The sequence below is a fragment of the Phascolarctos cinereus genome, unplaced genomic scaffold, assembly GCF_003287225.1.
Source record: "Phascolarctos cinereus isolate Bilbo 61053 unplaced genomic scaffold, phaCin_HiC Scaffold_3;HRSCAF=262, whole genome shotgun sequence".
Taxonomy (NCBI): domain Eukaryota; kingdom Metazoa; phylum Chordata; class Mammalia; order Diprotodontia; family Phascolarctidae; genus Phascolarctos; species Phascolarctos cinereus.
Genome location: NW_027555736.1, coordinates 147,470,407 through 147,494,325, shown reverse-complemented (window position 1 = coordinate 147,494,325; position 23,919 = coordinate 147,470,407). Strand labels below are relative to the sequence as shown.

Sequence of the window (23,919 nt, the reverse complement as noted above, 5' to 3'; positions counted from 1 at the left end):
CACAGCTAGTAAGTGTCTTGTGTTGTATGTCTGAGACAGTATAACTTTCTAAACTGGATACCCTTTCCCCTTTCCCTCTGTGGTTTATTTGCTGTTCAGATAAAATCATTTAGGGGATTCCAGTCAGTCAGTGTTTGCTGCTACGGAACTCCAAGGATACATAGGATATGAGCAACCTCTTGTAAAGGGATAGACTGACTCTTCAGGACTCACTCAGGGTCATCAAAGGGGTGATAAAGGTAGTCTAGGGTTAGTCTGGATTAAAGCGAGACCAGCTCTGCCTGTCTGTCAATGCAAAGAACAATGGCCACCAGGCCTAGCCGTTTAGCTGCACTGTCCCATAATACACTCACTTTAAAAAATGAAGGCATGGAAGCCAGAGCGATCTGTAGATATAAGTGAACTGTAAATACTCTAGAATTCCATTGTGGTTACTGAGCATGTAATTGCATGGTAATTACCATGAATTCACAAGATAATTCCAAGGTTATTTTTGTCTTCTAAACTTCTCTTATGCCACCATCGTATAAAAGCTGAGACTAGGCCGAAGAAAACGAGAAAGTGGGCACTTGGCTGGCACAATCTGTATCATGGCTTGGGAGAAAGTGAGCCATTAGAGTCTGCCTCTCTTGTCTGTGAGGACCAAGAAGCATGGTCCTCAATGTCCTCCTCTGCAAAACGAAGGGGGTGAATTAGATGGCCTCTAAAGTTCTTTCCTGAACTAAATCCTGTGATCATGTGGATGTAATTCTTGTGTAGTGGAATAAAAAAATATGGCACCTTGAATGTCTTCCTGATGGAAGATGGGTTGTCATTCTAGCCTCTAAAATAATAAATAGGGATTGTGTTTCAGAAAGAAAACAGTCTGAAATTAGAGCCAAAACATCCCCATTTCCTTTGGTCTGAATGACCTATCTTCTTCTGTTTGAGTAATTCTTATCCATCGAGCAAGGCCTAGCTCAAATCCTTCTTTCTCCACAAATCTATACAGGACCACTCCAGCCCTCAGGGAGCCCTGCCTCCTCTGAGACCCTTATTGTCTGTACCATACATTTTTATCAAACACTTGGTTTCTTTCTTGCTACCTTATTAATTGTCTTTATGTGTTTATGTTTTGTCTCCCCAACCAGATAAGTTCCTTGAAGGAAAGAGCTATGGAATACAGAAAGACAATGTGGTGTAAGGGAAAGAACATCAGAACAAAGAATATTGGAGTCTGGAGAAACTTGTAAAGTTTATTATATCTTGGCTCCCATATTGATTGAAGTTGTGTGGTCACAGCCAAGTCCCCCAACCTTTCTGAATTTCACTTTGCCCCTCTGTGAAATGGAGGATAATTGTGCTTGCATGGCCTACCTCACAGGGTTGCTGTGAGGAGAGTGGCTGGGAAACCTGAAAGCACTATAAACACTGTAAAGTATGCTAATATGTAAAATAACCATAAAGCATGTGATTATGTAGAAGTACTATAAATATGTCTTATTGCAGCCACTGACCCGTATCTCTGCTGTCAAGCACAATGCTTTGCAGCTACCAGGTAGAAATATGGTTGGGGTTCATGGTGATGATTTTCTCCCTAGAGCAGCACTGATTCTATGGCCATGGATTTAGAAAGAGAAAGGACCTTAGAAATCATCTAATTCACATAAAGATCAAAATCATGAGGAATCTGGAACACATAAGCAGATGGTACATTTTTTTGGGGGGGGTTAGGCAGTTGGGGTTAAGTGACTTGCCCAGGGTCACACAGCTAGTAAGTGTCAAGTGTTCAGTCTGAGGCTGGATTTGAATTCAGGTCCTCCTGACTTCAGGGCCAGTGCTCTATCCACTGTTGCCACCTAGCTGCCCCCAGAAAAATGTTTTTAAATGCATAAAATAATATACACAGGATTTCAAGGAAACAAAAGGTTTAGCTTTTTTCTCATCATTACTCCCTGTAATCTATCCATGGATTTTTTGGGAATCTGTAGATCCTAGGTTAAGAACCCTTGACATAAAGTTTCTAAAAATCAATTACCCAAGACATTTGGGCTAATTACCTACTACCCTCTTGAAATATTTTCAAACTAAATGTGCCTGGTCACACCTCTAATTTGTCCTAAAGGGCTGATTCTCATTCTGGGTATAGTTCTCTAGGTGTCTGATGTCCTTCTTGTGGTGAAGATACCGATAGTTTATTAAGATAAGTTTGTGAATAGGCTGGGAGTGCACGCCAAGTGAGCTAGTCTGATTTCCACTAGGTGTTTCTGTGATTTCCATTTATGCCAATGTTCATTCATTCAACAGCCTTCATGATCCCTCTCGGATACGCTGTGGGTATTTTGTGGCTGAGGGACTGAGACCAAGTGGTCACGAGACTCACCCAAGGTCAGACATCTGACCGTTGCCTTTGCGTAGCCTGTGCTGGAAGGACCCTCTGTAAAGGGATGGAGCATGGGAAGTTTGTCTTTGTCACCTTTTCATTTCCTCCCTCAGCGTCCCTGTCCTTCATCCTGGTATACCTACATCTTTACCTCAAATCCCTCTCCTTTTTCCCCATACCTGCATTTGCTGAGAGGTTAGCTGGTAACTGAGCTGATAATGGTTTAAGCCATGATTCTTCCTGAGGGTATTTAAATTTTAATAAGGGAACTAAAGTCTAAGACATCAAGTCCAAATGATGCTGTCTCACATCTCTGTGCACTTTGGTATTTACAGGGGGCTTTCTTCACAGCAACCCAACGAGACGGGTAGAACAATTATTAATATCCCCATTTTACAAATTGAGGCTAGGAGAGGTTAAGTGACTCGCTCAGGGAGCAAGTGCCATAGCTGGGAATTGAATCCTGATCTTTTCTGATTATAATTCTAGGGCACTTTCCACTACACCACACTGCTAAAAGGAAGGAAACAAAAAAGTAGACGGGGTTGGTATTCGGGCATGGGTGTCCTACTGGAGACCTCCCAAATCATACCATCTAGGCATTCACCCAATCTGCCCACGTAAACCTGTGTCAGCCTGGGCCTTTCTTTAGGGCCCTGCTCTGCCATTGCTGAACAGTCTGAATTTCCACAGAACCCAGTTAGGCATGACTAGAAAATGCAGAGGTTGACTCTCACTGGAAAAAGAGGAAAAATCAAAAAAGGGACAAAAAAGTTCTAGGTCAAAGTCCAGTCTTCTTTCTAAATCACAATCTAACAAGAATTCTTACAGCTAAATAAAAGAAAGTTAAAAACACTCTTTTTTCATTGGAGAATATAATTTTGCTCTAGCCATTATTTAAATCGATTTCCTTCTGAGCTGGAGGACTGGAAGTACCGAGTGCATTTCGTTTTCTCCATGATACTTGTTTTGACAGTGATGTATTTAAGTTGACATAGTTGAAATCCTTGTGCAATAAATCTCTGCCGAGAATTAATCATGTTTATAATATTCTGAGAATTAATAACACCCATTGCTCAAATCATTAACTGAAAAAAGGAGCTTCCAAAATCTGTTCTCTGCAGTAAGGGACCACAAATAAATGAATGTTTGATAAAATAATCCAAGTAGCAGTTTAACAAGCGTAAACTTGAATGGGGCTGCGGTAACACAGAACTATTGTTTAAGGGTTGGCACGAGGCTGATGAGGTGCTTATTTTGGTTACAAAGCATGCATCCCCATGCATAATGAACTGCACTCTGAATTATTAATGTGTTGCTTATTTAGCCTCATCTGTCTAGAAGATAATGTATCCTAACTATAATGAGTGATTGGTTTTGTACATAATTACAGTAGCAGCAGTATCTAGGAAATTTGTTCTTTCAAAGAAGGATTTCTAAAAATAAAGTCATCACATAAACTCCGTTGTAGTTCCATTTTATCAAAATCAAACCCGGAGCGTTTGAGAATTCATAATAAATTAAAAGAGACAGAATCATTATTAACATCATAATTTAACACAAAAGGTTTTACTTAATCATTCATTACAGATCATAAGCTGTTAAAATGTTTATTGAATATTTTGGTTATTTTAAGATGTTTTCCAAAATAGTCCTTGTTACTACTCCTTGGAAACCCAGGAAGGAGAAGCCAGAAGGAGAACATCTAGGTAAAAACTGATAGGAAAAGGATGGCAATTTATGCTAATTCTGACAGAATTTTAATTAAAAAAGTTGCTACTTGATTACTTTTCATTTTTAAAACATGTGCTTCTGGGACTAATCATATCTAATTTACTCTTTCTCCTCAAAGTGGTTGCTTGACAAGAACACTAGATCAGGAGCTCATTAACCTTTAAATTATAATTTCTTGACACCTTCTTTGGGGTGGGAATGGGACAATCTCTCTCCTGTGAATACAGGAAGAAAAAAAAGTTTGGGTTTTTGTTTTGTTCCTTATGCAAAGTGCCTCCCCAAGTCAGAAGTACTTCATGGGTTCTGAAATCCTTTGTACTTTCGTAAGCATTTTGTCTTTGCCCCTCTTTTTATTGTGTTCTTTGAAGGAGCGCTGTGAAGTCAGAGAGGACTACACCTTCCTTTTCCTAAAAAAGGAATCCCAATGTGCACAGAGTTTTCCAATACAATTTCTGTTTGGTTTTAAATGCAGGCTAGTGTGAATCTGTCTACACACGTCTGTACCTGTGTGCACCTGTGTATGTCTGCCTTCTGAACGTAAAGGCAAACACATCTATAAGCATACACTTCCAGCCACACCAAGGCTAAAACTTTTATCTTTCTAAAAATACAACGCACACTCAGTTCCAGACTAGATTACAGTGACAACGGACACACTTTCCTTCTGACTATAGAATCTTCAGACCATTCAGGACCATAGTGTTTTCCTCTTGCATGTCTACAGTGAAGTAAAATTTGCAAGACTCTCTTTCTCTGATGAATTCCACAATGGTGCCTGCATTTAGGAAGGAAGCCAACAGGCGCAATGGGGGAGACCACTGAGCAGGCTTCTCATCCAAAACACAACGTATGCTTTTGGCTCAACTTCTCTGAAGCAACATATTGAAAGCAGCAAATTGTCTTTTAGGGCTGGTTGCTGACTGAAAACCACCGCCGTCTGCAGCATTCTCTTAGAAATAGCTTGGAGTTGGGATGGCCTGTCCTGGAGCTCATGGCCAGATGTTTTCTTGTGCGCATATGTGTGTTTATGTGTGTGTCTGTGTTCATGTTATCTCTTTCAGTAAAATGTAATATCCTTGAGGCCATGAGCTTCCTCTTTTGTCTTTGTATCTCTAGTGCCCAGTATATAGTAGGTGCTTAATAAATGCTTGATGATTGATTAAAAGTCCCTGTGACCAAGTGAAGCATATGAGGTTAGAAGGAAGAGGGATAACCATATAAGGAAGCTCTCCTACACAGTGCATTTTTCCACCATTGGCACAATGGTTGTCAGGAAGATTTGAGTTCAAATTATGCCTCAGACATTTACTAGTGGTATGAGCCTGGGCAAGTTACTTATTCTCTTTTGGCCTCAGTTTCCTCATCTGTAAAATGGGGATAATAATAGCATATCCCTAATAATAATAATAATAATAATAATAATAATAATATTATTATTATTATTATTCAATTGTAGATGTACAGGTGATGTCAACAATGAGTACTTTATGATTGCTCCTCTAGAATTGCCACACGTCCAGGATTTAGAAAAAGATCAGTGTTTGAAGAAATCAGTTAAACTACTCTTAGGCATCCCATTAAAAAATGCTTGGCCTGGGAGTTGAGGAAAGAGTACAAGTTTGGAGTTAAAACTGTGCAGCCCAGCTCTGCCGCTTACTAGCTTTGTGATGATGGTAATGGCTTGAGTTAGCTGTTTCCCTTCCTGGGGACCAAGATTCTTCATCTGCTAAGTGAGGAGAAAGACCAGATGATCTCTAAGACCTCCTCTAGTTCTAACCCCATGATCTTACCTATTATAGACAGGAGGCTGCTACGGTGACTATCCTGTTCTGGTGATGGTGTGACTTAAGGTAGGAGTGTCCTGTACAAGTAGATGCTCAATGATGTTGTCTGATAATGACATTGACTCATGCCACCCCCTCCTTTCTCTATTTGAAATGCCTCCCATTCCTTTTCTTTGCCTATTCCTGTCCTTCAACGCTCAGCTCACCTCCTCCGTGAAGACTTTTGGATAAATCTAGCTCATAGGGGATTCTCCCCATGTAGAACTCTGACAGTACTTGGCATCTTTGTCATTCCTTCAGCACTGACTACACATTACCTTGTATATTAAGGCAACTTTTCATATAGTTATTTTTTTATTCATTTTGTTTTGTTTTTGGTTAGGCAATGGGGTTAAGTGACTTGCCCAGGGTCAGACAGCTAGTAAGTGTTAAGTGCCTGAGGTCGCATTTGAACTCAGGTCCTCCTGAATCCAGGTCCGGTGCTCTATCCACTGTGCCACCTCGCTGTCCCTTCATATAGTTATTAATAGCAAGGATTTCTTCCTTAGGAAATTACCTGTTCATATCCATTGACAATTTATCAATTGGGAATAGCTCTTATTCTTATAAATTTGAATTAACTTCCTTATAGATCTTAGAAATAAGAACCTTACCAGAGAAACTTTTTGTAAAGATTTTCTATCCCTCAGTCACCTTTTCCCCTTCTAATCTTAGCAGCATTAGTTAGTTAGCTTTTCGTGTGTGTCTATTTTCTCTCCTCAATAGGACAGCAAATCCTGAAGGTCTTTATCATTTTCACATAAGCCCCCTCCCCTCCATCTGTAGTACAGGGCTGGGCACATTCAGTAGGTATTTAGGAAATGGTGGTTGATTGAGCGATACTTACTGGTTCTGCCTGGATCTGGCTGAGGGATTTATTAAGTTTCTTTACAGAGGGTGCCACTTCTAAGACACTAGAACTGAAATCCAGATTTCCTCTGGTCACATACAAGACGAGCTGTGTCAAGGAAAGCTGGTCACTATAAAGAAGTTCAAGGTCTGTTGCCCATATCTAATCAAAACAGGAAGGAAAAAAAAAAAGAAGGAATGAGACCAGCAAAAAAAGGGAGGGGGGGCAGGAATGTGACTTTAATGGAACAGATACCTTTTGCTTCTGTTTCTACATCATTCAATTGAGTGATGGAGCTGCCATAAACCCCTAATCAGAACAGTCGAGATGATCACTGCAGTTACAGGAGTGCAAATAACCCAGCAGAGAAAATCGACCCAATCGTCCTATTACTTTATTGGAGAAAAGTTAACTAAATTCACGAAGGCTGAGGTAGTCTTTGATTTTTCTGCTCATGGCTGAACATTTCTAAAATGGACAAGGCAAAGGAATTTCTCAATTCCATTGAGAAAATGGAGTAAAAATGAAGGGAATTGGGTGGGGGAGGGGCCCTGTGGGGAAACGAAATGGACAGAAGGAGGAGGGCCTGATGCAAAGAATGACTTGCTGTGACAAAAGGCTCACCCGTGCTGGAGAAAAGAACAGAACTGAACCTTCTGTCCTTCTGGTCATGGTGTGGCTGGCTATTGGAAAAGAAAACGGCCATGGGCTCTAAGAATTTCAATATGCCACAGAATAAAAGCACAGGACTCTGAGTCAGGAGGCCTGGTGCCTAATGCTTTTGTATAAGCATTGCTGTTATTGAGTCGTGTGACCCTAGGCAAGTCTCAACACCACTCTCCACCTCAGTTTCCTCATCTGTCAAAAGGGAATGATATCTGTACTACCTGCCCCAAAGGCTTTTTGTGAGGTTCAAATGAAAGCACTTTGAAAAAGATGTATACCACCTGCCACTAGTTAGCTTTCCTGCTTTAAGCTGAGTAATCTTTCTGGGAATCAGTTTCTTCATCTGTAAAATGGGACAATAGGACTAATACTCTATTCATCTAGATTATTATTTTAACCATTCTAATACACCCATAAAATCCTATATTCTACCTTTGGGCAAATCAGCTATTTGTTTTGGAATGTCAATGACACTTGGAGGAGGAAGACCTGGGTCCAAGTCCTATCTAAGCCACTTACTGGCTGTGTGACCTTGAGCCAGCCACTTCCCTTTTTTCTGAGACTCAGTTTCCTGAACTATAAAATGGGGAGAATTGTACCATCTACCTCTCAGGTTTCTTGTAAGGATCACCTGTCGTAAAGTATATTATCAGAATAGTAGTTCTGGAGTCAGGAAGACTTGGATTCAAATCCTACTTCAAACACTTACTAGGGTCACTAATGTGACCCTGGGCTAGTTATTTAACCACACTATGCCTCTGTTTCTTCTTCTGTGTATGGCGAAGTAGATAAAGCACCCAGAGTCAGGAAGAATCATCTTCTTCAGCTCAAACTGGCTTCAGACACTTACTAGCTGTGTGACCCTGGCCAAGTCACTTAACCTTATTTGCGTCAGTTCCTCATCTGTAAAATGAGCTGGAAAAGAAAACGGCCAACCACTCCAGTATCTCTGCCAAGAAAGAAAACCCCAAATGGGTCACCAAGAGTCAGACATGACTGAAAATGACTGAACAACATCAGCAGAGCAAGGGAGTTGGTCTCCATGACCTTTAAAGTCCTTTCCAGTTCTATGTCTATATTATGATCCCGTGCTATTCCTTTACTCCCCTCTAAGAACATTGTCTCTGGGGTTGGAGGACCTGGGTTCGAATCCCACTTTTGACACTGACCTTTGGGCCTCTTTTCCCTCGTTTACAAAATGAGGGGCTTGAAGTCTGTGGTCTCTGAAGTCCTTTTTAGCTCTACATATATGATTATGGGATCCCATAAACTACTGCTGTCAATATTACGGAGCGGCTTTGGTTAGGGGGTTTCCTGGTGAGATCCATGTGGGATTCTATACTTAGACTTAGTAGCTCAAGGGTGTGGCTGTTTAGACCAGGCCTGGTTCAGATTAGCCGACTCATTCATTTGCAAATCAAGACATCACTCCGTGATGTCATTGGTCTGAAAAACAAAGGATGAAGAGCAACAGCACTGATGCCCTTGGCCCTTGGGAGAAGCCTCTCCCTACCAGGGACTATCTTTTGGTTGAAATTAAAACCTGGAGTTACTAGGTGGTCAAAAGCTGGCTAGTTTGTGGTACCCAGTGGCTCAGCCTACCCTGGGAAGGATCTGGTGGAGAAAATGTAACGTATGATCTAGATGGACTAGGTTGTAATGAGTAGTAATGCATTCTCACTGTAGCAAATTGAAATCTAACACATTTTCGTGAAGGACTTGATTAAGCCCCCCCACTTTTTTTCTCTGTTAAAAGGCGGGTAGAGCATGTGCCTAACACACCAAGGCAGTATGTTAACACACACAGTTCCTCTGCCCTACAGTGGCCTCCTTTAAAACAAATCTAGCAGTGAGTGACTTGACTAAGCATTGAATGGTAAATGGCATCATTATAAGGATATTAAGAGGTCAGGCAGTCAAGGCCTCTTGCTAAACTGGAGCTAATTTCTGAGTCATATTCACATAGTAATGCCCTTTTTATAATAGCAAATAAATCACATTTGTAACAATTGTTAAAAACTAACTGCCAAATATCTGTTGCAGTGTTAAATATCCTATTTGTCAACTTAAATATTTCCTGCTGCATCGTGTAAAATGCAAATCAGGTGGGGACAGCTACTTTCCATTCTTGCAAGGCAGGAAATTTTCTGAGAGTCTGGTCAAACTTTGTAACGCTCTTGATGAGGGTGAGGTTGCATTCCATGACAAGCACTTGGGTTGACTGCAAAGCACATTAACTTTGGGGTGATTCACCTTTTCATTACTGCACGTTAATTTTATGCTCATTTCATATTTGCTTAGCACTTTGAAGCTTTATTCCCCCCAAAGCATTTTCATACATATTGTCTCTTCTGATATTCATAAAAATATTCTCTTCCTGGCCCCAATTCAGTCAGGCAAGGTGGGGGGGGGAGGGAAGGGGGAGGAATTACTATAATTCCTTTCATAGATAAGGAAACTAAGGCTTTTCTAGAACTGCAGGTTAAGTGACCTGCCTAAGGTCACAGCAGTACTGGGGTGAGAACCTAGGTCTCTTGCTACTAAGCCTGATCTTTCCATTATACCACATCTTCTTTCATCAAATCACAACAAAAACTAAACATAAAGGAAATCTTAAACCTTTTCTTCATCATTTCCAGTTGGAAATTTAACATGCCGTCAGTAGACCACCTAAGCAAAGCCATTTAGCAATGATAAAGAAATCTTCCTAACCTTTTCATCGAAAGCAAGCTTTTTGAGTTTTATTGGAATTATTTACTTTATTTATGAGTAGAAGTGTGGTCCTATGGAAAGTAGGCTGCATTTAGAGCCAGAGGACCTGGGTTCAAATCCTATTTCTACTTCCTAAAACCTGTGTGGCTTTCAGTAAGTCACTTTATACCTCACAAAATATCTTGGGGTTTACTGGCTAGATTTATTTTTTAAGGACCACGCTTTATTTCACTGATTGGCCAACAATAGGTCCCAGTCCAAGTCTCATTTGGTCATTGTTTGGGCTCTGCTGGTTCAGAGTGAGTGTAAATAAAAATTGTTTCTGTTTTGGCCAGAAACACTGAGGGTCTTCCCCTCTCTGACAGATTTTTTTTTTTATCCTGGTCAGGTTAAAAAGGCCATTCTTTGCCTCATTTCTTACCTAGCCTTAATCACTGAATGGGCATTGCCTCAGACAAACTGAAAAGACCTTCACTAAAAAAAGACCAAGGCCTCTCACTACATCGGGGCCATCTCTAGTGGTCCTGATCTATATCTTGCCACTGGATCCGGATAGCTCCAGAGGAGAGAGTGAGGCTGGTGACTTTGCACAGCCCTGCCTCACTTATATCCAGTTCTCTTGTACGCCATGACATCACCTTCCCAACATCATGTCCTCTTTGAGAACAAAGGACAAAGAACGACAATTATACCACTCTTGGCCTCAGTTTTCTTCTCAGCAAAATGAAAGGGTTGAACTAGATGCTGCTTTATGTACCCTTCTAGATCTAGACTTCCTATACTATTATGTAAAAATAGCTTGTGCCATAACTTCGGTTTCTGCACAATCACTGGGCCCTCCAAGGGATGCTAAGTCTCCTCCTCTGGGTCTCTCCATAGTCATCACCACTTGGCTTGGCACATACTCAGAATTAAATCAGTGAAATTGCCTGATTGATATCACAGTCACCTTGGCCTCTTGGGCTAAAAGGCTTTTGTAAGCATTTGTTTCCATTGCCATGGGCCCTTTCTATAGGATTCAGGGGTCCTCTCTGGATTTCTGATTTCAGGACCCTTTGACCCTTAGGGCCACTCTGTGGTAATGCCCAAATGGAGCAGCTGCCCTGAGCCCCTGAGCTTAGGGGCTTGACCGCTAGGGGGATTGGACAGACAACTGCTCAGTGACTTGAGTGAGAAGAAAAACAAAACAATCAGCAAACACAGGCGAAGTCATTTAGAGGCCATGTTTCTTAGTGGAGAGAGAACCAATTTCGGAGGCAGAAAGACCTAGTTTCAAAGCCTGTCTTTGATGTATATAAATTATGTGACCCTGGGCAAGTCATTTAACCTGACTCTCAGCTTCTGTGTCTATAAAACAGAGGTTGTTATGAGGAAAAGTGTGGGAGTGATGATGGAGTGTAAGAGATGGGAAGGAGAGGTAAATGCAGCAATTTCTCTCTCCCGCTCCAGCCTTGTAGAATGTGGAAACAGGGCACTATCAGCCCACAGTGAAAATGGAACTTTTATGCTGAATCCCTACTTTCCAGTAGAGATTTTGTGGATTGTTATAGTCAGGGCTTCTTTTAGGCATAATTGTGAATTATGGCAACATTTGGGGTCATCATCTGTTCCTTTCTGAATCCCCATTCCATTGCTCAGTGTCTTTTAGTTACTCCTTTGCTGCTAGGGCCTCGAACCATACCACCTCGTCCACTTTCTTTGGGCAGTGCCTCCAGACTGCTCCAAATTTTTGCTACCCTTATCCCTTCCCCTACTCATTTTTTTTTTCATTCCATATACTCGGGACTCTTTTTCTCCACTCTAGAACTGACAAAATGCTAATGTGTTGATGTCTATTAATGAGTTGCTCCTCCCCAGATGAAGTATTTGTATTTTAACAGGGACCTTCTGGAGACAATGTCAATGTAAGGTCTCCTATTAAAATGTAAATTTTTAGGCACATTTGAAACAATCCAGTAACAGTCATTTTTAAGCTCATGGGAGGTTGGAGCTTGAAATATTCACTGGCAAATGAGCCTTTTGCTGTTTCTCAAATCATATTATATGGAATAGAGTTAACTTTGCCTATGCAATAGAGTCAAACCTAGGTTCAAGATATTCTTCTCCTCATTTGTATTGTATTTGACTTCTACAAGCAAAGAAGTTTGACAGTCACGTGGAAAAGGACAAACGGGTGGTACCATCTGAAGAGCGCTCAGTGATGAGGAGGTGTAGGACAGTTCCCTTACTGTCAGGTTGCCTCCTACCCTACCATTCTACTGAAGTATTGGTGCCAGTCATTGGTGAGGGACCCTTCATCAACTAAGCTGACTTTTTCATCAGAAGTGTGTTTTGGGGGGCCTAGTCTAATTGGTATGGGCCACTTTGCTGAGATTCTAATCTCAAGTCAACAAGCATTTATTAAATGCTTACAATGTGCCAGGCACTGGGCTAGTCTCTGGAGATACGGAGAAAGGCAAAAACTAGTCCCTGCTCTCAAGAAACTCACAGTCTAATAGGGCAGACCATAGGCAAACAACTACGTACAAACAAGCTAGGTATAGGATAAAACTGGGGTTAGTCTAAAAGATTAAGGAAAACTAAGAAGGTAGGACTTTTGCTGAGACTTGAAAGAAGCCAGCGAAGACAGAGATGAGGAGAGAGACAGAGACAGAGAGAGGAGAGATGGAGACAGGGAGAGAAAGAGAGAGAGAGAGAGAGAGACAGACAGACAGACAGACAGATAGAGACAGAGAGAGTAACAGGTATGAGGGACAGTCAATGAAAACCTCACTTAGAATCAGGAGATGGAGTGTCTTGTTCAAGGAACAGAAAGAGGCCAGAGTCCCTGGATTGTAGAGTGAGTGGAGGGAAGACAGGTCTAAGAAGACTGGAAAGGTCAGAAGGGGCCAGGTTATGAAGGGCTATCCTCTGGGAAAGGTCTCTTGTTTATTTCCCTGATCTTGTCTCCTGGAATCACTAAAATAACAATGACTACAACAATAGCCAACCTCTACATAATGCTTTTAAAGTTGGCAAAGTGCTTCACACACATTACATTGCTTGATCCTCACACCAACCCTGGGAGTTAGGTGAATGAATGAATAAATGAATGAAAAATCATTTGTTAAACCTTTGTGGTTGTTTATTTGTGTCCGACACTTCATGACCCCATTTGGGGTTTTCTTGGCATAGATATGAGAGTGGTTTGCCATTTCCTTCTCCAGCTCATTTTACAGATGAGGAAACTGAGACAAACAGCATTAACTGACTTGCCCAGGGTCACAGAGCTTGTAAGTATCTGAGGCCGGATTTGACCTCAGGATGATGAGTCTTCCTGATTCCAAGTCCAGTACTCTAACCATTGCACTGTCTAGCTGCTTTTACTTGTACAGAACTCTCAGGCACTGAAGATAAAGAGAAAACATGAGACAGTTCCTACTTCTTGTGGAGTTCATACTCTAACTGGGAGACAACACATAGGAAAGAATCAGCTGCAAAGTAAATGGCAAGGCCTAGTGGTTCTTAGGGCAAATTGCAATTGTTTAGTCTTTTTTTTTTTTTTGGTTGTGTCATTTTTTGTGTGTGTAACCTCTTTTGGGGTTTTCTTAGCAAAGATAACTGGAGTTCTTTGCCATTTCCTTCTCCAGCTCATTTTACAGATGAGGAAAGTGAGGCAAAAGGGTTAAATGATTTGCCAGAGCCACACAGCTAGTAAGTGTCTGAGGCCAGATTTGAACTCAGGTGTCCCTGACTCCAGGCCTGGCTCTCTATCTACTTACTGCACCACCTAGCTGTCCAATTGCAGATTATCATGCCCATTTTTAGAGGTTAAATTACTTGCTCAAGTTCACATAACTAGTGAATGTAGAGCTGAGATGTGAATCTAGGTCTTTTTGGCTCCAAGTCTATCAATCTATCTCCTAGGCCCATAAATCTACATAAAGGATAGATAGTGCTCTTCAGTCAGCACCCCAGGTCAGCTGATGTTTCCTCTGCTAGACATGCCCTTCTCCTTTCCATCCCATCCCCATTCATCCTTTAAGGCCCAGCTCAAGCCCCCTCCACCCTGCCACTGAATGAAAAAACGCTGAGGAAGCTCAAGTCTTCTGAGTCCCCCTAGCAGAGTAAGACCAGCCATATCAGCTCTTTTCCCAGTAACAAGGGGGCTGGATGACAACTAGCTGCCAATTGCCCGGGAGTCTCACCACCCTCCCTGCCACATCCCTATTAGCAGTGAGGTCCCAGGGCCAAGCTCTTCATTCCCTTCTTTCGATGCTTGGTCTTCAAACTGGCTGAGAACACTCTCAAACCCCACCAGACTTTACTGGTTTGAGGTACTCCATTCTATCTGGGACATCTAATTCCAGTGAGGTACCTAATTCCACCCAGGCCCTCGCCAGTGAGACTGACCTGTTCCCATCTTCCCTGATTGCCCTTCTTATCATTAGTGTGTTCCTTCAATAAAGCTAGCTTGTTTTGCTACCCATGTATCCCTAAATCTTCCTAATTCTTCAATAAGACACATACCTCCTCCATGAAGCACATAGACTCTTCTATGTAAGCCTTGTGGGTGACATTGGGCAAATCACCTAGCATAGGGGTGGGCACAGTAGAGGTCTCAGTAGGAATGATTGATTTCTTAAGATTCCAGTGTTTTCAACCCTTTTGTGAGAATCACAAAATTGTAGAATCAGTACAACTGCAAAAATGGTAGCTCAAGCTTCTATGTGAGGTAGGTTGTACGAGTATTATTGTTCACAGTTTATGGGTAAGGAAACTGAAGAGCAGCTAAGTAGAACAGTGGATAAAGCATCAGGCCAGGAGTCAGGAATACCTGAGTTCAAATCCGGTCTCAGATTACTAGCTGTGCAACCCTGGTCAAGTCACTTAACTGTTTGCCTCAGTTTCCTCATAGGTAAAATGAGCTGGAGAAGGAAATGGCGAGCCACTCTAGTATCTCTGCCAAGAAAGAAAGCCCCAAATAGGGTCACAAAGATTCAGACACAACTGAAAGATTGAACAACAACAAACCACAGGACAGAGAGGTTAAGGAGTATGCCCCAAAGTCACACAGCTACTAAGTGACTGTAAGCTAAGGCTCCTTGCTCCTGCTCCAGTGCCCAGGAAATCATCCTTCTCTTCCACACTGAGCAAGAAGAATGTTTTTCTTCCCCCTTCTCAACTTTCTAGAGAACTAGGACTCTTCATGTCAATTTATGGACTTTCTCTAAAGAATTTCAAAGGACTCTCCTCCAGGCCTGGTTTCTTATTCATATTCCTTATAGAGAAAACTTTGTTTTGTGTGGAATAAAAAATATAAACAAATTAAGCATTAAAAATGCTTAGTTTCTGAAATGATTGTTTCTTTTGTGAGGGTGTGGGGGAACCATATCATCTGATTGCTCCATCCCCAGATGCCTTCCCCTCCTCTCTCCTAATCCAAAATCTATATACCCTTCATGAAGTTGTGCTGTCTGTTACACATGAAGCCTTCCTGGCCACTGAGGATCAATACTGGCTACTCTTTTCTTGGAACTCTCGCTGCATTTGAGACTTAGACCCAACCTTCCCCCACCCATTGAGAAGACGAGAAAGTTGATACTCATTACACATACTGAAGTCATGCAAAACAGAGAGCCATCCAGCTTAGGGTGATGGAACTGCTTTCTAAATGCTTCATGTTTGCATGTTATGTTTCCTGAAGTAGGCTGTAAGCTCCACAGAGACAGGGATTGTGTCTTATATATAAGCATGCATAGTGCGCAGATTGGTTGTGGTCAACACATCTCGGGACAAGCATTACTGTCAAGCTTTCCTCTCCAAATACCTATAATCTTTTACTTCATTGTATTCTTTATAGCAAAGGATACAGTGTAGGGGTTAGACCCTATCGAAACCCTATTAATCAAGGAACTGATTAGGGGTCCCTGAAACAATCTATACTCATTTGCTTTGAAGATTGAACTAGAACTGGAATTCTATGGAGATTCCCATCAAGGCCTTAACCTGGGAGAGAAAGGAATATGGTCGGGGTGGTGCAGCAGTGACCACTCTCTGGTTTCCTTCCAGGCTTCTAGGGTCTGTGCCAGGAAAACCTGTTTCCATGGCATCAATCAGTTTTTCGTTATGCATAACAATGAGCTGAATCAGATTGGGCAGCTGTAGTGGAGAGGAAGAGGAGAATCTGAAATCACAGCCAACCTTTAAGCAAGAGCATAGATCCAGAGGGAAAGGGGAGGGGAAAGTGACCTTCCCTAGGATCTTTCTCTGGGTCCTAGAGCTAGCCCTCCTGTCTGGGCCACTGGCTTTGAAATCTAATTGTAAAAAAACAGATTTTGAGGGATTCCCACCACACATTTCTTTTCTCCTAGAGGCTGTCTAATTTAGGGAGGAAGGGAAGAGAAGAGAAGGGAGGAGAGATAGCCAAGGATCACTTTCTGAGATGCTCTGATCACCACTGGGAGCCTCCTGCTGTTTTTCCTTTACCCCAAGTTGCAGATGTGCACTGGCTCCCCAGGGGGCTCACACCTATGTTGGACACAATGCCTCATTACAGGCCACTGTCCTAAGGGTCCCAGCCTCATTCTCTTTGCAAACCCTGTTCTAACTTGGGCTGGGATAGTATGGGGTCATAGATATAGAGCTGGAGGGGACCTCAGGGGTCAGGTTCACCATCCCCTCACCCCCATTTGGAAGATGAGGGGACTGAGGGTGAAGGAAGTTAAGTGGCTTGCTAAACTAGTTAAAGAGTCAGAGGCAGGGGGCAGCTAGGTGGTACAATGGATAGAGCACTGGTCCTCGATTCAGGAGGACCCACGTTCAAATCCAGCCTCAGACACATGACACTTATTAGCTGTGTGACCCTGGGCAAGTCACTTAACCCCCTTGCCTAGCAAAAAATAAAATAAAATAAAGAGTCAGAGGCAGGATTTGAATCTATGTCTTCGGCTACAGGAGTTTGTGCTTTTCCCATTCCTCTCTGGCTTGTTATGTTGTCAGATCCATCTTATTTGGAGTATAGAGCAGACTGCTAGTAGAGTAAACAAAATAACCAAACCATCACAATCTTAGCAAAGTGGAGCGTGGAAGAAGCAACTCCAAACCAACAAAGACGAGGAACCAAATCCTTGTAGCTCTTTAAGGTTTACAAAGTGCATCCCTCACTAAAGGGTCAGGAACAGAACTACTTCAATACTTCTGTGCTCTGCCATCTCATGGAGATCACAAGCCCTTGTGGTGAGATGGCAAGAGTGCCGGGTTTGGAGTTAGAAAACCTGCATTTGAATCCTGCCTCTGACATTATGGGTGTGGCCTTGGGACAAGTTATTTCATCTCTTGGGCCTCAGTTTCCTTGTCTGTAAAATGAGGGGATTGGACTGGATGACCTCTGAGGACCCTTCCAGATTGAACTTTAATATCCTAGGCTTCCTCTGAGTCTTAGTAATCAATCTATGAATGTCTGAGATTGAAAAAATTATCCTGGAGCCAGCTCGGTGATGAGCTGCTCAGTTGAGTTAGTCTGGTTTTCAGATGAGGAGTGCCTAGTTCATCACTGGGCCTGTCTGTGCTTTCAGGCTTCTCAGCTTGGCTGGCCCCAAGAGGGCTCCTGCTCTGCTGGCACAACACTTGGGAACCTTGGGTGGGTCCCAAGATTATGCATTGGAACAGTTCTTCAAGGGAGGAGGAAAAAGATTGTCATCTTTTTTACTTTGGGGGAAATTGAGGCTTGGAGAGATTAAGTCACCTGTCCATCATCATGTGCCTAGCTAGTAAGTACCAATGCTGAAATTAGGTAGTAACAGCAGCAGCAGCAACAACTCCTATTCACACCAGCCACCATGAGAGAGGTCAGAAAAGAACCTTTATGGTCATGTAATCCAAACTCTTCATTGAGGAAACGCAGGCTTCCTTGCAGAAAGTCCTGGCCCTGCCCTATGTGCCTGGGACTCCCAAATTCCTCATTCCTTTTGTTTAAGGCCCTGAAGGCTCATGTTAAAATGTATTCTGGGGTTGGGGTTGCAGGTGGGGTTGAGAAGGGATAAGTGGGTAGGCAGAGAGAATATTAAGCCATTATCAGCCATTAACAGTTCAGTTTAATCCTAGCAGAGAAGAGGACTCTGGAGAGATAGGGAGCATGGGATAAAGGGAGTAGTGAAAAGGCCTGGGTGGGGCACCATAGGGAGAGATCCCGGGCAGCTAGGGGCAAGGATGAAGATATTGCTTGTTAGAGGTGTGGGTGCCCATGGAGAATAACTAGGTGTTGACAGGGAAAGGAATCTGTAAGTTACAAACTTTCCAACTTTTCAGCTTGGCTAAGGGCCCATGTTAGCAGCACCACCTCAACATGCACCGTCCAAGAAGTGGAGGAGCTTAAAGGAGAAGAGAGAGAGCAAGGTCAGAGGTCAGAAGACAGTTTTAGCTCCATCACTAAGTCATAGGTAACAATGGACACGTCATTAGCTGGCTATGACTTTGCCCAGTGGTTAAGGTGATTGACCCAAATGACCTCAAACAGGCACAGTGGATAGAGCACTAGGCTTGGAGTCAGGAAGACCTGAGTTTGAAGTTGGCCTCAGACACGTGCTAGCTGTGTGATCCTGGGCAAGTCACTTACTCCTCTTTGCCTCTGTTTCCTCATCGTACAATGAGCTGCAGAAGGAAATGGCGAACCACTCCAGTGTCTTTGCCAAGAAAACCCCAAATGGGGTCAGGAAGAATCAGACAAGACTGAGATGGCTCAACAGCAGTACCGGCAGAAGCAAGGAGCAGGCTCCAGGAGAAGCGCTGAGCACCAGGTTTAGGGGCAGGGTCCACCTTAACCCCACAAGCATTTGCTCAGCACCCACCTAGTCTAAGGCGTGTAACAGCCCCGGATCCACCACTCACTGCCTGTGTGGTCTAGGGAAAGTTAGGATACCTCACTAGTACAAACGAATGGATTATTCTGGACCCTTCTTGTGTTAGACATCCCTTTGGCAGTCTAATGAAACCTATGGACCCCTTCTCAGACTGTTTTAAAAGGTACCGCCAGGTCCCAATAATGCAAATAAGGAATCCCCCGAAATGGTCACTTGGATTTGAGTTTGCATAATTAGAAGTTATAATTATGTAAAAAATATGGTCATTGGTTCTAGCCCTGTGACAATATGCAGTTGAGGATCGGAATAGTACAATCACTTCTGGGGATTTTTTATTTGTATTAATCAGAACCTAGCTGTATGCAGTCTGCAAGATTACAAAGTAAACCATTTATATTGGAATACAGTTATCAAAATTTGGATAAAAACGATGTCATAGGCCCAGGTTTAGATTCCCTGTTGGGGGGGAAAGTAGAGTGCTGCAGTGTAAAGGACACTAGATTTGGAGTGGAGAAGATCTGAGTTTAAATCCTGCCTTTGGCACTTTCTAACTAAGTGACAATGGTAGGTCACTGAAACTCTCCATGACTCAATTTATTTGTCTGTAAAATGGGGATAATAATACCTCTAATGCTTCATGGGGTTGTTATGAGGCTCAAATGAAAATATGCATTTGAATTCCTTTGCAAATCTTAAATCACTACAAAAGCCAGTTATTTGTATTAATTAACTTCTAAGGTATTTTTTAGCTCTAAATCCTAGGATCCTAAAAATGGCCATAGCTGCTAATGTGGGGATAGAGACCAGATCAGAATGAAAGCCAAGTCAGATTATGTAGGGAAAGGTCTGGAGTGTAGGGGTCTGGGTGGGGCACCACAAACAGAGGTCCTGGGTAGGAGGGATCACCCGGTGGCCTTGGATCTAAAGATGCTTCTCACTGTCCATGCATGTAGACTTTAGGGGAAAAATTGATAGAAAGGTTGTAGACCAAACCAAAAATAGTAAACTCTCAATTATCTGTGCCAATGGGAACAGTTCTATAAATCATTTCAAACCTTGGCTAATTTTCAAATCACTGCTATTTGTTTTTTGCAGTGCAATTTATGCAATTTGGGAAGGGTAAAGGACAGCCAATTCAATCCCCTAATTATAATTTGGTTAGGCTAATGTCAAAATTTGTTTGCAGTTTCAGAGCACCCACCTACTAGAGGTGCAAGCAGGAGAAGCGGGAAGAAGGCTTCTTGGGCCTTAAAAGTTTTCAGGGTAGAATAAAATTAAATCAGTAACTATTTATTAAGTCCTGAGCTGGATATTGCAGGCACTGTGTGTACTAGGTTTGCACTGTCCAGTCAGTATATAAACATATATTCTCTCACTCTCTTCATTCATTCATTCATTCATTCATTCATTCATTCATTCATTCATTCATTCATTCATCTATTCAATACAATTTATTGAGCACATGCTATTAGGCACTATGCTGGTAGCTGTAGGGGATACCAAGATGATCAGAGACTTCTCTGCCCTCAAAGAGTTTATAACCCAGTGAAGGAGACAAGAATCATTCCCAAATATCTCTAAGATAGAAGCAGTGTGTTATAATAGAAAAGCACTGGATTTGTATTCTGAGGACCTGGGTTTAAATCCTGAATGTGACCTCGAGAAAATCAATTCAGTTCTCTAGGTCTTTTTTGGGGGGGGTAGGCAATGGGGTTAAGTAACTTGCCCAGGGTCACACAGCTAGCATTATATGTCGGAGGTCAGATTTGAACTCAGGTCTTTCTGACTCCAGGGCCAGTGCTCTATCTACTGAGCCACCTAGCTGCCCTTTCCAGGTCTTATTTTTTTAAAAAATCAATCAATGAACATTAAGTGGCTAATATATGCCAGGCACTGTGCTAAGCACTAGGGATACAAAAATAGGCAAAAAACAGTCCTTGCACTCAAGGAGCTTACAATCTAATGAGGGAGATAGCAAACAGATATATACAAATTATGTACAGATAAATAGGATGGAATTAACAGCGGGAAGGTGCTAGAATTAAGAGAAGTTAGGAACAGTTTCCTGTAGAAGATGGGATTTTAGTTGGGACTTAAAGGAAGCCGGGGAAGTTAGTAAGCAAAGATGAGCAGGGACAGCGTTCTATGCATGGGGGAGGGCCAGAGAAAATGTCTGGAGTTGAGAGATGAAGTGTCTTGTTTGTGGAACAGCCAGGAGACCAGTGTCACTGGATCAAAGAGTATGGGGCTGGAAGTGAGGTGTAAGAAGACTGGAAAGGTAGAGGTGGGGCTAGGTCAGGAAGGGCTTTGAATGACAAGCAGAGGATTTTGTATATGATCCTGGAGGTGAGAGGGAGCCAGGGGAATTTACTGAGTAGGCAGTGACGTGGCTGTACCTGTGCTTTAGGAAAATCCCTCTAGTGGCTGCATGGAGGACGGACTGGAGTAGGGAGAGACCTGAGGCAGGCTGATCCACCATCATTGCTGTTTTTCGTGTCCAACTCTTGTGACCCCATTTGGGGTTTTCTTGGCAAAGATACTGAAGTGGTTTGCCACTTCTTTTTCCAGCTCATTTTACAGATGAGGGGACTGAGGCAAACAGAGTTAAGTGACTTGCCCAGGGTCACATAGCTAGTAAGTGTCTGAGGCCAGATTCGAACTCATGAAGATGAGTCTTCTTGACTCCAAGGCCAGCACACAATCTACTTCCCTACCTAGCTGCCCTGACTCACCATTAGGCTATCACAATAATCTAAGCATGAGGTGATGAGGGCCTGTAGGAGAGCGGTAGCAGTGCCAGAGGTGAGAAGAGGGCATATAGGAAAGATGTTGCAAAGGTGAAATCAACAGACCTTGGCAACAGCTTGGACTCGGGCATGGAGGTGGGATGGGGAGGGGTGAGAGTTAGAGAGGAATCTAGGATGATAATATTTCAAATGAGCAAACATAACCAGATGATCTCTAAGATTCCCTAAATTCTATGCTCCTATAGGTGTAACATACAAATGCACTAAAGTACTTTGTGAGTTTAGAAAAAGGTGAGATCACTATTTTGGAGTAGGTGGAAGGGCAGAATAAGCTTCATGCAGGAGATGGCATTTCATCTTGGCCTTGAAGGACGGATTCTGCATTAATAAACTATAAATTAAAAAAAAATTTCAGTAAAAATTGAGTAGATTAACTCCTGGGAAGGGAAAGGGGCTAGTTACTGAGTTACTAGCTCTCAAGAATGCTTGACCCTTCCTTCCATCCTGCAGCTGTCAGGATTCCTAGAAGCATCTTGGGTTTGTGGGAACCCTGGCTACTTTGAAATGGCTGTGGTTTAAGTGGGTTCTTAAAAACTTGCTTCAAAAGTGAAAACAAATGGATCTTTAAAACCACCAAAAATGTAAAACATGACCAGAGGTAACTGAGGCGGACAGAGGGGGAAAAAAAAAGTCAAGAAGCAATTCTAAAGACATTCCTACAATTTTGAAAGGAATAAGGAATGAAGCCAATTCATTCATTCATTCAATAAACAGTATAAGGATTTAAGCTCCTACTATGTGCCAAGCACTGTGCTAAACTGAGGCTATAGAATCAAAAATGAAAGTTTCTGCTTTCAGGAAGCTTATTTTCAACTGGGGAAAACCAACGATGTATACATAGAGCAGTATTTTTTCAATTACATATAAAGACAATTTTTAACTTTCATTTTTTATAAAGTTTTAAGTTCCAAATTTTCTCCCTTCCTTCCTATGCTGTCCTTTCCCTAAGACAGTAAGCAATTTGATATCGGCTATATATGTGCAATCATGGAAAACTTATTTCCATATTAGTCATGTTTACACATATAAATAAATACAAAATATATACAAAGTTGAGACTATCAGCTATCACCTGGGGAATCAGGAGGAGCCTCATGCAGGGAATGATGTTTGAACAGAGCTTTGGAGATTGCTTGTGTCTCATTTTATGTGTCTGAAAGGTGGGCCTTATGTGAAGGTGGACTAGATCACTACCTACATGTTGTGGGTTTAGTTCTTAAAGGGCCCCTGGGGGATAGGAGACAAGACCGCAGAGAAAAGGCAGGGACTCACCTGAGTTCTGCCCAAAACCCTCCAGACAACTTTAAATCATGTCCCCAAACAAATTCTGAAGCAGCAGAAACCCACAAAATGAATCATTTCTTCCAGCATCTCTAAATCATTGATTCTTCCTCTCTTGGACTAGATCAGGGGATCATAACCTTTTTCTGTGTCTTGTCAGTCTAGTGAAGCTTGTGGACCCTTTTTCAGAATAATGTTTTTAAATAAATTAAAGATGTAGGATTACAAAGGAAACTGATTCTATTGAAATACAGCTATTAAAAAAATCCAACAAGATCATAGAGTCCTTAGGAGTTCTTGAAGGGTAAGACCTTCTAAACTAGATGACCTATAAAGTCCCTCCTAGCTGGGTCAGCATTGGACCCCATGAAAGGAATGCCGTATTGGAGTGTGCAGAAGATATGCTATGCCTATTACGCAAACCGACCCATCCATCCCTTTTAAAATGGGATCGTAAGATATGGATTTGGAACGTATTCTAGTCCAATTTGGGAGCACAGTGGCTAGAGTGCTGGGCCTGGAGTCAGGAAGATGAATCTTCCTGAGTTCAAATCTGGCCTCAGGCACTTAGGGGCTTGTGACACTGGGCAAGCCACTTAACCCTGTTTGCCTCAGAGCTGTAAAATGAACTCTTTGAGAAGGAAATGGCAAACTACTCCAGCATCTTTGCAGAGAAAAACCCCAAATGGGGTCACGGACGGAGAGTCAGACACGACTGAACAACAGCTAGTCTAGTTTCTCCATTTTACAGACAAAGAAACTGAGGTTCAATGACTTACTCAAGTTCTCATAACTAGCAAACAGCAGAGTCAAGATTTGAATCCAGACCCTCTCCTACCAAATC

General features: G+C 42.3%; 1 protein-coding gene across 4 annotated transcripts in view; it reads right to left on the bottom strand.

Annotated features, from left to right (window-relative positions):
* IQCH (IQ motif containing H) overlaps positions 1-23,919 on the bottom strand; it is a 146,873-nt gene that overhangs the window by 23,534 nt on the left and 99,420 nt on the right. For 3 of the 4 annotated variants that reach the window (XM_078150622.1, XM_078150625.1, XM_078150623.1), the window contains one exon: positions 6,767-6,931. The exons of the other annotated variant lie outside the window; for it this stretch is intronic. In XM_078150622.1, coding sequence (XP_078006748.1) covers positions 6,767-6,931 — 165 coding nt within the window. The remainder of the gene's footprint in view (positions 1-6,766; positions 6,932-23,919) is intronic. 4 annotated transcript variants of the gene reach the window in all.